General features: G+C 57.3%; 4 protein-coding genes across 8 annotated transcripts in view; all 4 read right to left on the minus strand.

Moving 5' to 3' along the window:
* Positions 1-192: 192 nt before the first annotated feature.
* Positions 193-5,982, minus strand: HYAL3 (hyaluronidase 3). 2 transcript variants are annotated; one of them, XM_007451795.1, is made up of 5 exons: positions 5,779-5,982; positions 5,368-5,440; positions 1,305-2,215; positions 1,005-1,094; positions 197-888 (listed from the first exon to the last, which is right to left on the minus strand). In XM_007451795.1, the coding sequence occupies exons 1-5, from the start codon at positions 5,980-5,982 to the stop codon at positions 625-627; spliced, it is 1,542 nt and encodes a 513-aa protein (XP_007451857.1). In that variant the 3' UTR covers positions 197-624. The 2 variants fall into 2 exon arrangements, with proteins under 2 accessions (XP_007451858.1, XP_007451857.1); XM_007451796.1 differs by lacking the exons at positions 1,005-1,094; positions 5,368-5,440; positions 5,779-5,982 and having other exon boundaries at positions 193-888; positions 1,305-2,213.
* NAA80 (N-alpha-acetyltransferase 80, NatH catalytic subunit) lies at positions 3,144-4,038 on the minus strand. The gene is given in 2 exon segments (XM_007472133.1): positions 3,144-4,007; positions 4,009-4,038. Coding segments are annotated over 2 exon segments (894 nt in total).
* A 1,228-nt stretch (positions 5,983-7,210) lies between the features above and the next one.
* Positions 7,211-9,837, minus strand: HYAL1 (hyaluronidase 1). Of its 3 annotated transcripts, XM_007451799.1 has the most exons (4): positions 9,800-9,829; positions 8,411-9,334; positions 7,964-8,053; positions 7,307-7,782 (listed from the first exon to the last, which is right to left on the minus strand). In XM_007451799.1, exons 2-4 carry the CDS (start codon positions 9,308-9,310, stop codon positions 7,477-7,479), a joined length of 1,296 nt encoding a protein of 431 aa, XP_007451861.1. In that variant the 5' UTR covers positions 9,311-9,334; positions 9,800-9,829; the 3' UTR covers positions 7,307-7,476. The 3 variants fall into 3 exon arrangements, with proteins under 3 accessions (XP_007451859.1, XP_007451861.1, XP_007451860.1); XM_007451797.1 differs by having other exon boundaries at positions 7,211-7,782; positions 8,411-9,837; XM_007451798.1 differs by lacking the exons at positions 7,964-8,053; positions 9,800-9,829 and having other exon boundaries at positions 7,460-7,782; positions 8,411-9,328.
* A 4,016-nt stretch (positions 9,838-13,853) lies between these two features.
* HYAL2 (hyaluronidase 2) overlaps positions 13,854-17,294 on the minus strand; it is a 5,064-nt gene continuing 1,623 nt past the window's right edge. For both annotated transcript variants that reach the window (XM_007451800.1, XM_007451801.1), the window contains exons 2-4: positions 15,583-16,562; positions 15,001-15,090; positions 13,854-14,582 (exon numbers count right to left, since the gene is read on the minus strand). In XM_007451800.1, coding sequence (XP_007451862.1) covers positions 14,172-14,582; positions 15,001-15,090; positions 15,583-16,512 — 1,431 coding nt within the window. In that variant the 5' untranslated portion in view covers positions 16,513-16,562 and the 3' untranslated portion in view covers positions 13,854-14,171. The remainder of the gene's footprint in view (positions 14,583-15,000; positions 15,091-15,582; positions 16,563-17,294) is intronic.

The following is a 17,294-nucleotide window of genomic DNA, read 5'->3' on the forward strand; positions in this document are numbered from 1 at the left end:
TTCCGATCTCGACGCTCTAGCTGAACTATGCACCCACAATGCCTTGCGGCGTTCCTACCCCCTCGCCCAACACGTGTAGTCGTTAACTCTGTAGCTGCCCACGACGCAGGACCGGCATTTCTGGGTACTTGCAGCGGGACGCTCGCGACAGGAAGAGGGTGGGTTTGGTAGAATTGGGGAACAGCCAAACCTCAGGCAGTGCAAGAAAAAGTAACTTTATGATAAAAGCAGATTACAGACAACAGCTTAGCACTTAAAGATCTTAGCCAAGATCTCCTCGGGGGCCCACCTGCCCCTGGACGGGTCTCCTGTGACCTCTCCATGGACGCAGTGAGGTGTAGAACAGAGCCCTGGGCTGGCAACCTTAACCTTCTGGAACACTGACTCTTCCTGGGGCTGCTTTCTTGTCAGGAGGGATGAGGTGATCTCAGAGGGCCTCTAGTTTTAAAACAGTATGTTTTTTTCTGGCCTCTTCCACTCCCCAGGGATCCCATGGGAAGTGGGGTGTGTGCATGGGAGAAGTGACTGTAAGCTAAATAGAACAAGAGTGGGACAAAGTCCTCCCTCCAGGACTGGAAAGATGGCAGCAGGAACATGAAGGTCAGAGGCAGGTGACTCCTGGCTTTATGTTGCTTCTTCAGGCCTGGGCTCCTGGCAGGTAGGGCCAGCCCAGCCCCAGTAACAACGGCAGCTGAAGGACTCCCAATCTCCAGGGCTGCCATCTGGCTCCAGGTGCAGAAAGACTTCCAGTTGTCCTGGGTCTTGCCAAGCACATCGGCCATGGCCGTGGCACCGCTGGTGACTGCAGGCCATGGCTGCCCTGGTCACGTTGATCACATAAGGGCCCAGGGTGCTCACTAGGTAGTCACGGAGATGCCAGCACTCCTCCTGAGGAGAGGGAAGGGATGTATCAATGCTTCTGCTCCATGGCCCTAACATGGTCTTTCCCCATCTCTGGGACCCCAGCATGGGCTGTGTGGCAGGCTGGAGGGGGCAATGATCACCTCAGAACTGGAGAAGCTCAGGTCCCCCCAGAGCACCACGCCGGCTGCCCCCAGTGCAGCGCTCACACCAATGGTCTGCACAAGTTCATCCTGGAGGCAGAGAGCTGCTAAGCCAGGGCTGGGCTGGCCAGCTCCATCTGGCCCTACCTCCACCTTCAAGAACTTTCATGGCTCACTGCCATGATCCGATTCCACCCCTAGAGGAGGGCCCCTTGGCCCTGAGCCTCTGAGTGGCTTCTCAGGCCCTCAGAGAATGTCATGCCTCCCCAGTCAGACCCCTAGACTTTAGTTTTCACTCACCTGGGACAGGAACCTCCCAGAGCTCCGGTGTGTGAGGCGGGCATAGGCCAGGACAGGCAGGGGATGTGGGTGCCCAGCGAGGGCCACACGGAAGGCCTCCTCCAGGCGGTATCGGACAAATGCGTGGTGGTGAGCAGGTGGTAACCTGGGTGGGAGGTATATGCTGGGGAAGAGGGCGCTGGAGGCGGCCCAGAGCCAATGCAGTTGGGTGTTGCGGGCAAGGGTGGCTGCATGGCAGTGGCCCGTGTAATTGGAAGCTGTACCATGCCAGCCATTGCCACAGGCCGGGAAGCGATAGAAGCCCCAGAGCCCATGGGGCTGCAGTGCCCGGCCTAGCCACAGTGTGTCCTCCATCAGTGCACGGGCTGCCTGTTCAAAGCCGATACGGGCCTTGTAGAGCTGCTCCTGGGGGTCCAGGTTGGGGAATACCCGCCGTGCCCAAGCCCAGGAGGCTGTCTGGTAGACCTGGCGGCGGCCCCAGTTCCCAGACCAGAGTGGACACCATTCCTCCCAGTCCAGTACTGCCAGGCCAGCAAAGCCAGGTTGCAGGCTGTGGCGGATCTGATAGGCAGCCCATGCCAGGTGGCGGTCAAGGGGCACAGCCTGGGGGATGCCCCCGTTGTGAGCTGTGCCCCTCGGCCCAAGGTAGGGATAGAAGCCGAGCTGGTTCTTGTAGAAGATGGTGACATTCTGGCCGTGGAAACGCTGGCCACGGTTGGCTGCAATGCCCAGGGCCTCTAGTGGCAGGTGCACACCAAAGCGGGCCTTACAGTGTGCTGAGGGCACATTCCACAGCACCAAGAAGGGGCGTTCAGGGGCTTGCAGCAGGGGCTGGCCACATCCCAAGCACAGGGCCACCCCTAGCACCAGGGCCAGGCCTAGCTGCATGGTCGTGCCCCAGGGACGGAAACCTGTAGGAGAGAGGGGGTGTGAGCTTAGACTCCATGGCCATGGCCACACCTTCCACACAGCAGAGAAAGCTGGGAAAACTCCTCCAGCTCCTCCTCACAAGAAAGGGAGGTGCCTAAAGCCTGGTTCCCAAGGGGTCTCATAGGCATCTCAGAGCAGCCACAACCCAAGCTGGCTTGGGCAGCTCCCCTTCTGTATTGTCCATCTCTGCCATGGCACCACTGTGCCCTCTGACACATCCCCCACCTACAGCTTTCACAAGTCCCCTTCTTTCCTCTGCCCATTTGGTTTCCTGCCCCAAGAACACTCAGCCCCCACCCTGCCTGGCTTAATTTCTACTCAGCACTCAGGTCTCTGCTATGACATCACCTGCCGTGGGAGGTCTCCCAGATCTCCAAGTGGAGTGAGGAAACTTGAGCTCCCACTGTCCCAGCATGGATCCTGCCACAGTATGCCTGCCCTGTTCCTTGGGCTGAGACCCTATCTGTCTAGTTCCCCACTGCCTGTGCCCAATCCAGGGCCTGTAACACAGCAGGTGCCCAGTGAATGGTGATGAGTGAATGTCTCCTTGTCCCCTGGGCCTGGCAGAGTGAGAGAGGTAAAAGGCAGGTGTCCCTCCACCCATGGCCCTAAGGCCGAGGTGGATCTGAGGGCCCCTGCAGGGACAGAGGACCTAAGACAAGGCTGGGAGATGAGGGTGGGGGTCAACAAATACACTGTCACAACCACACCCAACAGAAGCCTTTATTCAGCCACACTGAGAGCTCTGAGCCACAGCCATGGCACCATCTCCACTGGCACTCAGGAAACATGCCTAGGCTGAAGCTGCCCTCGAGGGATAGAAGCTGAGGGATGGCCAGTGGGCTGAGGCTGGTACTGTCCTGGGCAGTCAACTGACCCAGAAAGACAGCATCTTGCCCTGGGTAGCCCTCAGATGTCTTTCTCCATCCAGAATATGGGGCGTCTTCTCAGGTCTTGGTATTGAGTCTCCAGCAGGCTTTGTGGAGGGGGCCCTCCTGGAGGTGGGGGTAGGGTGGTCAAGGGCTCAGGCAGGGGTGGGGGTGGCGGCAATGATGACCCCCTGGGGGCTCTTGGGGCAGCTTGGGCAGTCAGGCTAGGGGCCCTGCAGGGTGGCCAGGGAAAGGAGGCCCTGGGGAAGGCACTGAGCAGGGTGGCAGGCAGCCACCGACTGGTGAAGACCAGGCCCTGCACAGGCTCACCCAGCTGGTAGCCCAGGTGGGCGTAAAAGTGCAGCTGGTCATGGGTGGTGAGGTGTAGCCGGCGGAAGCCCCGGGCCTGAGCAAAGGCTTCAAGGCCCTCCATGAGGCAGCGGCCAAAGCCACGGCCCCTCAAGGCTCGGGCCACCACCACCGTCTCCACTAGGAGGCTCTGGGGCCGGTCCAGCACCCGTGACAGGCGGGCATGGCCCACCACAATGGGGTCTGCCTCTGGCGTGGGACGGCGGCTCAGCAGCATCAAGCAGAGGGGGAAGGCATCTGAGGACTGGCCCAAGGAGTGCAGGCGGGAGGCGCGGCTGCGGGGCCACTGCTCATTGATGAGGTCGGCACAGGCATCCAGGAGCTCAGGTCGGCAGTGCACAGGCTCCAGGGTCAGCTCAGCCAGGTTGGGGGCTGGGGTCTCCTCTGGCTGGCGTGCGGGATCCAGGGTCAGCTCAGTTGAGCCAGGACTGAGGGTCATCTCTGGATGGCATGCAGAACCCAGGGTCAACTCAGCTAGCCTGGGGCTCAGGGTCAGATCTGGCTTGTGTGTAGGATCCAGGATCAGCTTGGCCAGGTTGGATCTCAGGGTCACCTCTGGCTGGCATGCAGGATCCAGAGTCAGTTAGGCTGGAGTGGTACTCAGGATCATCGCCACCTGGTGTATAGGGTCTAGGGTAGGAGTCAGCTTGGCTGGACCAGGGCTCAGAGTCAGCTCTTGCCTACATGTGGGATCCAGGCTCAGCTGCCAGGCTGGGAGCCAAGGTCATCTCCTGCTGGGTTCCAGGTGGCTCAGTGCCAGGCTGGGGGTTAAGGCCACAGTCTCCAGGCAGTGGTATCTCCTGAGACCAGAAGGGTGCTCCTTCTGTGGACAACAGCCATGCTGGGCTGTGCCAGAAGGGAGGATGGGGCTGAGGCAGGGAGTGGCTGACAGAGTGCTAAGGAGGGCCACGCATCCTGGAACTGGTGGGCTGCACCTTGTCCCCATACTCACCTGATGGCACAGGTGACCTGAAGGATCCCATCCCCTATATCTGGGGGACCTGACTCAGGTGGAGAGCAGAAGGGATGGATCCTGGGTGCTCTGCCTTACACTGGATGGAGGCTGAGGGCTACAGGCTAGGGCAGAAATCAAGACTCCAGGCCCCAGCCTGCTCTGACTACTGCTTTGTCCTCCCCAGGAGAGTAGATCCAGCCCTACAACCATTGCAGCTGGCTGGCCATCAGACAGAGCATACAAACTAGACACCACGACCCCCTGCTTAAACGCTGTATTCCCTTCGGAGGGAACACAGTTTCCCTAGGAACTCCCCTGTCCCACCCTTCTCCCTACTCCAGGTCCCAGCCTTTTTGACCACCTGGGCCATGCCTGCCACCTAACCGATATTGGGGTGCCATTCACCCACCCATCAGGCTCAAATTTCCCCTCCCTGGACTGCCTTCCCTACCAGGGGCAGAGTCCCTGGCTCCCTCCCCAACACTACCCAGCTCATGACACTTTGACTGGGCATGGACCCAACTGCCCCTCAGAAAGGGCCCGGCTCACACAGCAATGTGGCTCCTGCAGGCCTGGTTCCCCACTGGCCTGTTTCGTAGCCACCCTAGCTAGATAAGAACCACAGCTTCCTTCCTACATCCACAGGGGTGTCCAACGGCTACCAGGTTGGGGGCTCAGACCTCCTGACCCCGAACTCCATTGTGTGCCCATCCTACCCCAGGCTCTGCTGGCAGAAGGGTCAATGCTGGGGGATTTCTAGCGATAGGTGGCCGCTGGGCCCCACCCTTCTACTCACCTGTTCCAGAGAGGATGCCCTGGCTCCCCTTCCCCACCTCCACAGGAAGGCCCTGTGAGCTTGAGGCCAATTCCACACTGATCAGTAACAGGTAGCCCCCTCCCCTCATACCACATCCCACTCAGAGGGCTATAAGCCCCTCACCTGCATCAGCCACCTCCGCAGCAGCTGCACCCCTGGACCAGGAGAGAGGAAACCCCAGGATCCGCCCCTGAGCCTGGAGCCCCAGACTTCCCCCTCAGGCTTAACCCTTTCTGTGCCGACCCCACCCACTGTGGGTGGGGCTCCCGGGTCCACGGAGAGAGGCGGCAGTCTCTCCTGCCTCGGTTTCCCCCTTCCTCCCACTGGGTGACAAACCGTGGAGTTTGGGGGTGGGGGCTTCGGGAGCTTGACTCTGGGCGGCTGTGGCTCGGCATGCTCTGGGAGGGAACGGCAGACGCAAAGAGGGCGTGCGGGGCGGCTTAGTCACTTGAGAACAGTACGCGCGGAGCGGACGGGGAGAGCGGGGGACAATGAGGACGAATACGCCGCGCATGGGGAGGGGGTGGTACTGACATGCTGACGCCTGGCTCCGGGACGCTCCGTGTCCTCGCTCCACACGGATCTGTATCTCGCTGTCTCTGGCTCGGACTCCTCCGGCCCCCGGCGCTCGCCCCCTAGCGGTGAGGCGGACGCACTGCAGCCGTCACGGCCCGCGGCACACCACCAGGTCTCAGGTCTTCGGGGCGGCCAGCCCCCGGACCCGGCCCCTCGCGTCATAACACCGACCCGACGCAGACTGGATCTCTGCCCTGGTTCTACCTCTGACCCTCCCGCCCTTGCTTATCCCGGCCCAGCTCCCAGTGAGCGCGAACCGAGCACCAGCTCCATTACGGGTGGGCTGGGCTTCCATCTCGCCCCGCCTCGCCCCGCCCCAGACTCAGATAGGTCTCCCCCCAGTTCAGCTTTGTCTCGGCTCACATCAGCCTCCTGCCCAGCGTGGAAACGGTCAGGTGGAGCTTCCTCCCGAAATTTGGGCCCAACCCTGAGAAGCAGCCGCCCTCGGACAGACATCAAATCTGAGCAAGAGAAAAGAATTTTCCTATGCCCTCTGGATCCCAGCGCCTGCACGTTTTAGGTGCTCAATAAACAGTTCTTGAAGTTAGAATCATGTCTGCTTTATTTGTGAGGCTGTTACCTCTGAACGGATTCAGGCTGCAGTGCAGGGCTGATTACCGTCGACATATAGTAGGAGCCAAAGGGCTCCATCGCTATAGAGGTAGAGGTAGAGGGTAGAGATTCAAACCCAGATTCACCTGGGTTTGAATCTCAGCTGCTCTATTTTCTGTCTGCAACCTTGGGTAAAGTGCTTACCCTCCCTGTGTGTGCCTCAGTTTCCTCATAGCGTCTTGTTAGGATTGCACAATTAAGTTAGACTACTTAAAATGCCTAGCATAGGACTCGGAAAAAGTAGGCACCCAGTGAATGTCAGCTCTTTCTTTCTCCCTCCCTCCCTCCCTCCCTCCCTCCCTTCCTTCCTTCTTTCCTTCTTTCCATCCCTGTTTTAGGTTTATTTCACACAACTGAAGTATAGTTGATTTACAATGCTGTGTTGGTTTTGGGTGTACATGAATTACTTTTCAGATTCTTTTCCATTATAGGTTATTACAATAAGTTGAATATAGTTCCCTGTGTTATAGAGTAGGTCCTTGTTGTTTATCTATTTTATATATAGTAGTGTGTATCTGTTAATCCTTAACTCCTAATTTATCCCTCCCCCCATCTCATTTTCTTCAAATGGATCTCTTTTTGAACATTTAAAAATATATGGCTATATGGGCTTCCCTGGTGGTGCAGTGGTTGAGAATCCGCCTGCCGATGCAGGGGACGCGGGATGCGGGATCTTAGTTCCCTGACCAGGGATCGAACCCCCGCCCCCTGCAGTAGAAGCGCGGAGTCTTAACCACTGGACTGCCAGGGAAGTCCAGAGCGTCAGTTCTTGTGATTGCTGCAGTTTAAAGACTGGCTCAATGTCTCTGGAGGAAATATTTTTAACTCTGCTGGGTGGGTGCCCAAGGCTCTAACTCCTTATGCAACTATCTTGGTCTGTAAGCAGGTGTGAATGGGCTGGCATATGCTCATGACAGTGCCTGAGTGTACTTCTGACTGTGACCATGACTCATGTGACTGTGCCTGTACTTGAGAAAGCTGTAGCCGGGTCCAGATTGCATTAGGTACTCAATGTGTGCATGTGCCAATCACCACATGCCCCACTCACTGCTCACACCATGTTCCCGTCCACCCACGGTAGCAGCGACATTTGAACTCCACAGCCATCCGCAACCGATCCTCGAGTGAGAGGGCACCTCGGAGGGTCAGAGGCCCACCACCAGGCGTGGACTCGATGGAGAAACTGGTGGGGCTGAGGATGAGGCGGGCCTCGGGGTGACTGGGGCGCCGAGCACAACGGCCATGGCCAGAGCACAGGGCTTGACTGCACAGAAAAGCCCCACTGGTCACATTCAGGATGAAGGGCCCCAGTGTCGTGTCAACATACTCCTTGATGGCCTGACAGGATTCCTAGGTGGGAGGGGGAGGGTCAGGACACCACGGCCATGCACGGGTCCACCTAGGGCATTGAGGCACTCACCTGCTGGTCAGCCAGGACTGCAGGGGTAAAGGGTGGGCCAGGGTCTCCCCAGTCAGCCTGGCAGCCCCACTCCTGCCCCCACCCTCACCCCCATCCTGGGCTTGAGCTCACCTTGGTTCTTGTGTTCTCCCAGCTCACCCAAAGCACCACTCCTGCTGCCCCCTGGGCTGCACTCTCCCCCAGGCTGTGCTCCAGCTCCTCCTGGGGAAAGGACAGCATAGCTCTGTGGGGCCTCCCTCCGTCCCCACAGCAGACTGCTGTAACACTATTGCATGGGACAAATAATTCATAGCCTGCTCTAGCTGTGGTGGCCAGAGGCAAGCCTGTCCTTACTCTAGCCTGTGAGAGCCATGCAGGCAGGGATGATTTCTTTCTGAAGAATGCTGAATTGTCTGTGCCTAGCACAGAACTTGGCACACAGTAGGTGCTCAAAGAATGTGAGAGGGAATGGATGAAAGTGCCCCAAGGCTAAAGTGCCCCAGGGCTATGTGGCCTCACTTACTGGACTAATGCCTGACAATGTAGGTTACAAGGTGGGCGGGGTCACAGGAGACTCACCAGGGGCAGAAAGCGGTTAGTCATGTCGTAGAAGATCTGGACGTAGGGCAGCACTGGCAGATCAGGGTACCCTGCACCCACGGCCAAACGGAATGCCTCACCCACACGGTGCTGCACAAACATCCGTGCCTTCTTCGTGCCCTCCAGTGCTGCGGGCAGGTAGATGCTGGGGTAGAGGGCACGGCTCTGGCCCCACAGCCACCCCAGCTGGTCATTCTGGGCACAGATGCCTGGTGGGCACTGGCCGGTGTAGTTGGGATTTTTAAAGTCATAGTTATAGCAATCAGGGAAGCCATAGAAGCCCCAGAGGCCACGAGGCTGCAGTGCTTGTCCCAGCCTGAGGGTGCCTGCCATCCAGGCCTGCGCAGCCCTCTCGAACTGGTCCTGAGCTGCTGCCTCCACCCAAGGAGCTGGCCAGTCAGGGTGCTGCCCCTGTACCAGTGCCCGTGAGCGCTGCCGGTAAATGTCCTTGGTGTCCCAGTTGAAGGCCCAGCGTGGGCGCCATGCCTCCCAGTCAATAACTGCCAGCCCTGAGAAGTTGGATGCAGGCATGGCAGCCAGGATGTCCTGGTATGAGCGGACCAGGTGGACAGCCAGGCTGGCATTCTGGGGCAGGCCACCAAATACGGGCTCCCCAGCAGGTGTGTAGTAAGGGTAGGTACCCAGCTGGGAGCTGTAGAAAATGGTCATGTCAGGGCCGCGGAAGGTCTGCCCCGGGTTGGCCACCACATCAAAGACACTGACATCCACGTCCACGCCATGCCTCTCTAGACACCACTGGGTGTTTGCATTCCAGATGGTGGCAAAGGGCCGGTTGGGTACCACGGGGTCCCTGGAGCCTTTGGCCATGCCGAGCAAGTTCAGGAAGAGGGTGCAGATGGGAAGCAGGTGGGCTGCCATGGCACAGGGCAGGTCTAGAGAAACCTGGCCAGGGGAAGCAGAGATGAAAGCAGGCCTTGAACTCTCTGACCCCTACTGAGGGCAGGCAGGCCAAGCCCCTTATTAATCCACCTCTGTTCTGGCTTCAGGTAAATATTGACCTGCAGGGTTCAGGGAAGTCAGAGGGCAAAGGAGAGGCATTGAGGGGAACACGGCCACTAGAGGGCACATCCGAGTTGCCTCTTGGGCCGACCTCTGCCCTCTGTCTCCCAGAGGTCTTGTCCTGGCTTGCCCACCCCCTTTCCCCAAGGGCCACAGAAGCCATGACATCTGTCTTGAGAAGAGTGGCTGAGAGCCAGGCCCTCAGCCCCCAGGCTGGCCAACTGATGGAGGCGGGGGCTTCCCCCAGGAATCCTGGCCACCCATGCAGGAGGGGATGCTCAGTGACGCAGGAAAGGTCAGCCCAGCCCTCCTGTACACTCGCCCAGCTGCCCACTTGTCCCTGCTGACCTCAGGGCTGAAAGGCCTTATTCTCCAAACTTCCTGACTTCAGGGTGAGGGCCTATGCAGAGCTCAGCAAGATTCTGTTCCTTAACTCTGGCCTCAGCTGCACGGAGACTCTTGGAGGAAGAAGCCGCTGCTGGAAACCCTGAGCTTTTGTAGGGGTCACCCCACCCAGTCTGGGGGCGGGTTGAGGGGCGGGCCCTGGGTTAGAGGGCTGGGCCAGACAGCAGAACCACCTCTGCACTCCTAGCAAAGTGCCCTTGGTAGGAGGTGGGGCTAGGCCGGAAGTGGCCCCTCCCACTCTGTCAGCACTGGGCCTGGACTTTGTGGCTTTGTGGACTTTGGGATGGTGTGGGGTTGGAGGCAGTGCATGGGGGCCATCTGGGTGGCAGATCCGACTGGGCAGCCCTGTGTGTGATACTGGAGTCTGGGTGCCTTCCCCACATGGTTGCATTATGACACCTATGGGCCCTAGGCACTTTCACCTTTGTGGGCCCATTCCTGAAAAAAACATTTTAAGGGAATGGTTAGGACTCTGTGCTTCCACTACAGGGGACACGGGTTCGATCCCTGGTTGGGGACTGGTTGGGGAACTAAGATCCCACATGCTGCGCGGCCAAAAAAATACATATTTTTAAAAAAATATATTTTACGACTATATTGGCATAAGGACAGATATAATCCGACTGAATTCATTATTTTATATTCATTATTCCTGTATTTTTTCTTCTGATTAAAAAAGATTAAAATTAAAACATTTTTGGGGCTTCCCTGGTGGCGCAGTGGTTGAGAGTCCGCCTGCCGATGCAGGGGAAACGGGTTCGTGCCCCGGTCCGGGAAGATTCCCACATGCCGCGGAGCGGCTGGGCCCGTGAGCCATGGCCACTGGGCCTGCGCGTCCGGAGCCTGTGCTCCACAACGGGAGAGGCCACAGCAGTGAGAGGCCCGCGTACCACAAAAAAAAAAAAAATCACATCAAAAAGAATAAAGTACCTTGGAATAAACTTAACCAAGGAGGGGAAAGACCTATACTCTGAAAATTATAAGACACTGATGAAGAAAATTGAGGACAATACAATAAATGGAAAGATATCCCATGTTCATGGACTGGGTGAATTAATATCGTTAAAATGTCCATGCTATCAAAAGCAATCTACAGATTTGATGCAATCCCTATCAAAATACCCAGGATATTTTTCATAGAACTAGAATAACCCTAAAATTTATATGGAACCACAAAATACCCTGAATGGGCAAAACAATCCTGAGAAAAAAGAACAAAGCTGGAGGTATCCCACTCCCTGACTTTTGAGTATACTACAAAGAAAAAAAAAAAAAAAAAAAAAAATTAAAACATTTTTGTGGGCCCGTATAAGTATTGTGGCCCTGTGCCTACAGTGCCTAGTGGGTAAATCATCCCCCCTTTAGGGACCTGTGTCTGAAAGGAACTGTGTTCCTGAAGTCAGGGCTGCGTTGTCACCCTTTGATTATGTGCTGGATCAGTGACTGTCTGTGTAAAGCTCCAGTTAGTGGACATTTGGGACTCTCCACAAACTCCAGTAGTGTGTATGTGCAAGTGTGGGACCCAGTGCCTGGGACTTGGTGTGTGTGAGACCCTGTTTTATGACCATGAGACCTCATGTTTGTGTGACCCCGGGTATGAGCATGAGTGTATCAGTGATGACGCGCTTGTTCATTCCTTCATGATTTTGCTTGTTTGCTGATTCAGACGCTAGCAACTGAGACCTGCTAGGTGCTCAGGCCCAGGCTTGCCTGCCAGAGTGGCGTTAAGGAAACATCACGTTCCTGGCCCCGGTGAAAGCACTGAACAGCCCAGTCTGAACCTGAGCTCATAGCCAGGTCACAGCTGCGTGGGTCAGGTCACAGGTATGTCTGGATAACCTGTGTGTTGGCAGGTTACAGATGTGGGCAGGGTAGCTAACAGGTATGCATGGGTCACATCTGTGTATGGGAGGTCACAGCTGTGTGTGGGGTCACGGTTGGGTAGGGGAAGTCACAGGTGTTGGGGAGATAGGTCACAGCTCCTCCTTCCTTGCCCTCCCTCTGCTGGCTCCATCATCTTATGGCCTTATTGATCGACACCTGAATCTTCTCTCCAGCCGGCCTCTCCCCACCTTGGTCACAAGCAGCCAGGACCCCTCCCCTACCCCCACCATGTGATTTGACATCTCCATCCCAGTGCTACCACCCCACCTCCTCTCTATTCTCTGCCATCAGCAGCCAGAGGGATGAAGGATCACTTTACAACCTGAATCAATATCGATTTGGTGAGGATTGCTTCTCCAGGCTCTAACCACACAATCCCCTTGCCTGCATGCCTCTGGGGAGCACTCTCCACTGTCCAACATCTGACTTGGCCTTGGCATCCAAAGTGCATCTCCCGGGCTTCCCTGGTGGCGCAGTGGTTGACAGTCCGTCTGCCAATGCGGGGGACGCGGGTTCGTGCCCCGGTCCGGGAGGATCCCACATGCTGCGGAGCGGCTGGGCCAGTGAGCCATGGCCGCTGAGCCTGCGCGTCCGGAGCCTGTGCTCCGCAGCGGGAGAGGCTGCGGCAGTGAGAGGCCCGCGTACCGCAAAAACAAAAAAAACAAAACAAACAAAGTGCATCTCCCTTTATGCCGTCATACCCCTGAGGATGGCAGTCTTTGCTGGTGTGGTTCATGGGTGCATCCCCAGCACCCAGCCCAGCCCTGGCACATGTGTGTGCTCAGTGTGTTCACTGAACAGGTAAGATAGTCACCATCATCAGACAAAATCAGGCCTGGTGTCACTCTAGGGCCATCTGCAGCATACCCCTCTGTCACACCCTAGCCTCAAACTCTGTCTCCATTTGTGTTCTGTCTTCCTCCAGCCTTTGCCCATGCTTTGTTCCCAGCATCAAGTTATCCCCCCCACCTTTCAAAACTCAGTGTAGGGACTCTCAATGTAGGGACTTCCCTGGCAGTCCAGGAGTTAGGAAACCGTGCTCCCACTGCAGGGGGCAGTGGTTTGATCCCTAGTCGGGGAACTAAGATCCCATGTGCCGTGCATGGTGCGCCCCCCCGCCACCCCAAAAAACAACCAACCCAACCTCAATGTAGAAAGCACTTCCTTGAGGCTACTTCCCGAGTCCTTGTGGCTGGGGTGCCCTCCTCACTGCTCGACAGTTTCTTGAGTACATCTTGAGCCAGTATTATCTGAGGGCAGGGGATCAGTCATCACTGATAGGGACAGGAGGAATCCAGGTGTGGGTCCAATGGCTGAGGGGAGGGGCAGGGCCCCACCCAGAATAACTCACTTCAGAAGCAGAGGAAGTGAATGAAGCAGGTCAGAGCTGGTATGACGGCTCTGGCTGCTACTTCTCTCCCCTGGGACAGCTGGGGACAAGCTATGCTCTCCCATGGCCATTACAGGGCTGACTGTTGAGGATGCCTCCCCCTCACCCCATCATGCATCTCTGCAGTGGGACAGGGACTGGACCTCATGATTCAGATCCCAATGCCCTGCTTGCCTTCCCCTGACCATACCCAGTGGAGGACTCTGAGCCAGATGGGGAGAAGTGCGTGTAGCTGAAGTCCACTGTCCTTGGGACTGGGGAGTGGAGGAGACGCCCTTGCCTGTGAGAACAGCAGGGAGGAGTGATCTGGCTACCTGCCCAGCCAGGGAAGATCAAACATCCGCTTTCCCCTTTCTCCTTGGGTGGGCAAGGCAAGGCAACTGGCACCAGACCAGCTGGCGATACTGTACCAAGTAGGAGAAGCACAATGAGCCCCGTCCCTCACAGAAGGTTGTACCCAACTGCTTTCCAATCAATATGGATAAAGCAAGGTCCTTGGTGTTGGGGTAGACTGTGAGTCCCTTCACTCCCAGTGGCCCCTGCCCTAGCAGGACAGCTAGAGTGGGAAGCTCTGGCCTGCAGATCCCAGTGAATGCATTTTACAGATGAGAAGTCCCCAGCAGAGAGTCTCACAGAGACAGAACTGAGCTCAAACCTTATATGGAAGACCCTGAAATCTCTCTCACGTGCCCTGGCCCAGGCACAGACAGTCCAAGCAAAGAAGCAGTTGTTTCATATTTAATTTACAAAAGAGACCCCAAAATAATAATAATAAACTATTCAGGGGCAGGGGAGTAGGGTCAGGTCCTCCCCGGCCCAGCTGTGCCCCTCTTCCTCTCTGGCAGGGAGAGAAGGGGCCTCCCACGGGACTGTCCCTCCCCCTTAGAACAGGGGGTGGGAGCTGGCACAGACACCCTACTGGGCATCCCAGGGGGCTCTGCCCCTTCAGACTCTGGTTTGTCCACCCCTTGTGGGCTCCTACATGCCTGGCAGAGCCCTTGTGGCAGAGGCCAGCTTGCCTGGCAGCTGCGTGAGAGACCCTTATAAAGTCCAGGTGAGGGCCAGGGCGGCCACAGCCAGCAGGCTGGTGAGGTGGGACCCAGACCAGGCCTCACTGGCACCCCCAGCTGCCCGCCTGCGGTCCCACTGGCATTGCTCGCCGCCCCAGCCTAAGTAGCACTGGCAGCGAAAGTGCGTCTGCAGGTGGTTGCGGTCGGCCCAACTGAGTTCCCCCTCTGGTCGCAGCTGCGGCTCACCAGGTGCATGGCTAGGCACTAGGCGGAAGCTGCTGGCACTGAGGTGCAGGAAGGTATTAGCACTGGGGTCACGGCGCACACAGCGCCCGTGGCCATGGCACTGGGCCCAGCTGCAATACTGGGCAGCCCAGGACACATTGACGACGTAGGGTACCAGCAACCGAGTCAGGTAATCCTTGAGGTACTGGCAGGTCTCCTGAGGGCAGAGGTCAGGGATCAGGGTCAGCTGTCTCAGCCCACAGGCCCAGATGGAAACTCTGTCTACACTGTGGTGACTGTACCTTCTTCTAACAATGCGCGCACACACACACACACACACACACACACACACGCATGCCTGAGCCCTCACTGTTACTATTCCTTCTAAGAAGGGGGTGGGGGCAGGGACTGGAACCTAGCAGGGCAGATGGGGCAGGGTGGAACTCAACAGCTGGTCAGGACAGCAAATCCCCCTTCCTGGGAGAAGGGGAGGGACTGTGTCTTCTCTGTTGGGACTGGGGCTCCTTGGGTGGGAGACAGATGAGGGGACCACTTTGAGGTTTGCAGCCAAAAGCACAGACGCTCTGTCTGTCCCTGCAGACTCAGCTCCAGTAGGCTGGATGGGTCTTACTTACCATGCTGGTGGTGTACCCCGCATCACCCCAGAGGATGACACCAGCTGCACCCAGGGCTGCACTCTCGCCAATGGTGGAGATGAGATCCATCTGCGTGGGAAGGAGATGGTCACTGGGGAATACTGAGAACACAGGGTGAGAAGGACAGACAGTGTGGGCAGGCCCTAGCCTGTTCAGACCTGCTAACCTCCCCCCAGCCCAGTCCTCTCCTTCTCACCCCTAGGCAGCAGCTGTTTCACTTTCTCCTTAAATGTTTAAGCATTTCCACCCCCACTTCTGGCCTCCCATTCCCAAGCCAAGGGCCCACTTGAGCCTAGTATGTACCTATCAGGATGGACCGCAAAGTCAGAATACTAGGCCCAAGTCCCTGCTCTGCCTGGATTTGCTGGGAAGTTCTGGGTAAATTTCTCAGCATCTCTGGCCCTCAATTTTTATATCCACAAAATGGAGATAACAATGCCACCCTTTGATAGGGTTACAGAGATAATGAGGTGAGGAGATGTAGAGAAGCCAATAAACTTGGGGGCAGGAGGCCTGCAGTGGTTTCCCAAGGACGAAGGCAGGGCCCTGGGAGGCACATACCTCGCTAAGCCCTGTGAGTCCGCGGCTATAGGTGGGCCTCGTGAAGACATAGACCGGGAGTGCATGGTTGGCATGGTGGGTGTGAGCCACGCGAAGGGCCTCCTGAACGCGGAAGCTGACAAAGTTGCGGCCATGTGTGGAGGAAGCGAGTGTCTCTTCCAGGTATACAGAGGGGAAGAGGGCCGTGCTCTCGGCCCACAGCCAGGCCAGCTGGTCATTTCGGGAGACCTCAACATCAGGGCAGCGGCCTGTATAGGTCTCCCAGTTCTGCACATAATCATGGTTGTAACAGTCGGGGAAGAGGTAGAAGCCCCACAGGTGCCGAGGCCGAAATGCCTTGACAAATCGCAGTGTCTCCAGCATGAACTGGCGTGCAGCAAACTCAAACTCATACTGCGCCTGCTTCACTATGCGGTCTGGTGGCCAGTCAGGGTGGCGACTGGCCACCAACTGGCGTGATAATCGGCGGTACACGTCCTTGTCCTGCCAGTTGCGTACCCACACTGGCCGCCAGTCCTCCCAGTCGATGACTGCCAGCCCTGCAGGCTCCTGTGTACGAATGTAGCGTTCCACATGTCCCTTTAGCATCTCCAGGTGTACCCAGAGGCTGCCATTCTGTGGCACGCCACCATGCACAGACCTCGCCACCGAATCGAAGTGTGGATACATGCCCAGCCGGTCACGGTAGAAGATGGTGATGTTCTGGTTCACGAAACCCTCATTAGGTGAGGCCTGCACATCAAAGGCCTTCATGTCCTTTGGGTCCAGTGGCACCTTGTGGCGTGGGCCACAGTCTTGTGTGGGCACATCCCATGCTACCACAAAGGGCCGGCCTGTGAAGATGGGTGGTGCTGTGGGCTTCAGCTCCGTGGCCCATGCCACTGCCAACACCAGGGCCAGTGTGACGGCAGGGCCCAGGCCTGCCCACATGCTGGGGGCTGCAGGAAGACAGTGTCACCTGCCTGGCACTAGCTCAGGAACTGGGGGAAAGGTGGGAGACAGCAAATCAGTCTATAGAATCCCGGAGGTGTCCACCCCAAACCCATCCATACTCTCAAAGCCCATGCGGTGTAGGGCACCGTGCCCAGGGCTGTTCAGACCCTGTTATTGGCTATAACAGGTCTGAGAGACCACAGACCACTGAGGCGCAGGCAAGACATCCCCAGAACTCACTGCCAGGGCCCCTTCCTGGAGCAGGTAGCCTACGGCTGGGCAGGAACTTGTTAGGTCTGTGACCCCTCTGAGAACTGGACGAATTGAGCTATAGACTCACTGCCCAGAGACTCACACATGGCTGAATACCACCCAGGACAAGGTTTCTGAGAGCCCCAAACCGAGGCCCACTCTACCCTGTGAAGTACTCTTGGTCCTGAGAAACCATAGCATTTGGGTAAGGCAAGGCACAGCTGATGAAGCAGCTAGGAAGTTGTAACACAGCCCCAGAGCTGGTATCTTTTTTTGCACCCGCCCAGCAGCAGAGCGAGGCTAACAGACTTTGTCTCAGCGCAGACACTCTCCCAAGCTTGGTGGAGGCCCCGCGGGGACAAAGGGGTGGTGGATCTCCCACGGTGGCGCTGGCAGACCGGCATTTCCCTCTACAGCTACCAGAAATGATCGCGCCCGCGGTCCAAGCGGCCCGGGGTAAAGCCCACTCCACCTGGCCTTTGTCCGGGACCCCGCCCCCGCCCCGCACGTGGGGGCTGAACCCGGCC

This window comes from Lipotes vexillifer, unplaced genomic scaffold (genome assembly GCF_000442215.2).
Source record: "Lipotes vexillifer unplaced genomic scaffold, Lipotes_vexillifer_v1.1 scaffold500, whole genome shotgun sequence".
NCBI classification, from domain to species: domain Eukaryota; kingdom Metazoa; phylum Chordata; class Mammalia; order Artiodactyla; family Lipotidae; genus Lipotes; species Lipotes vexillifer.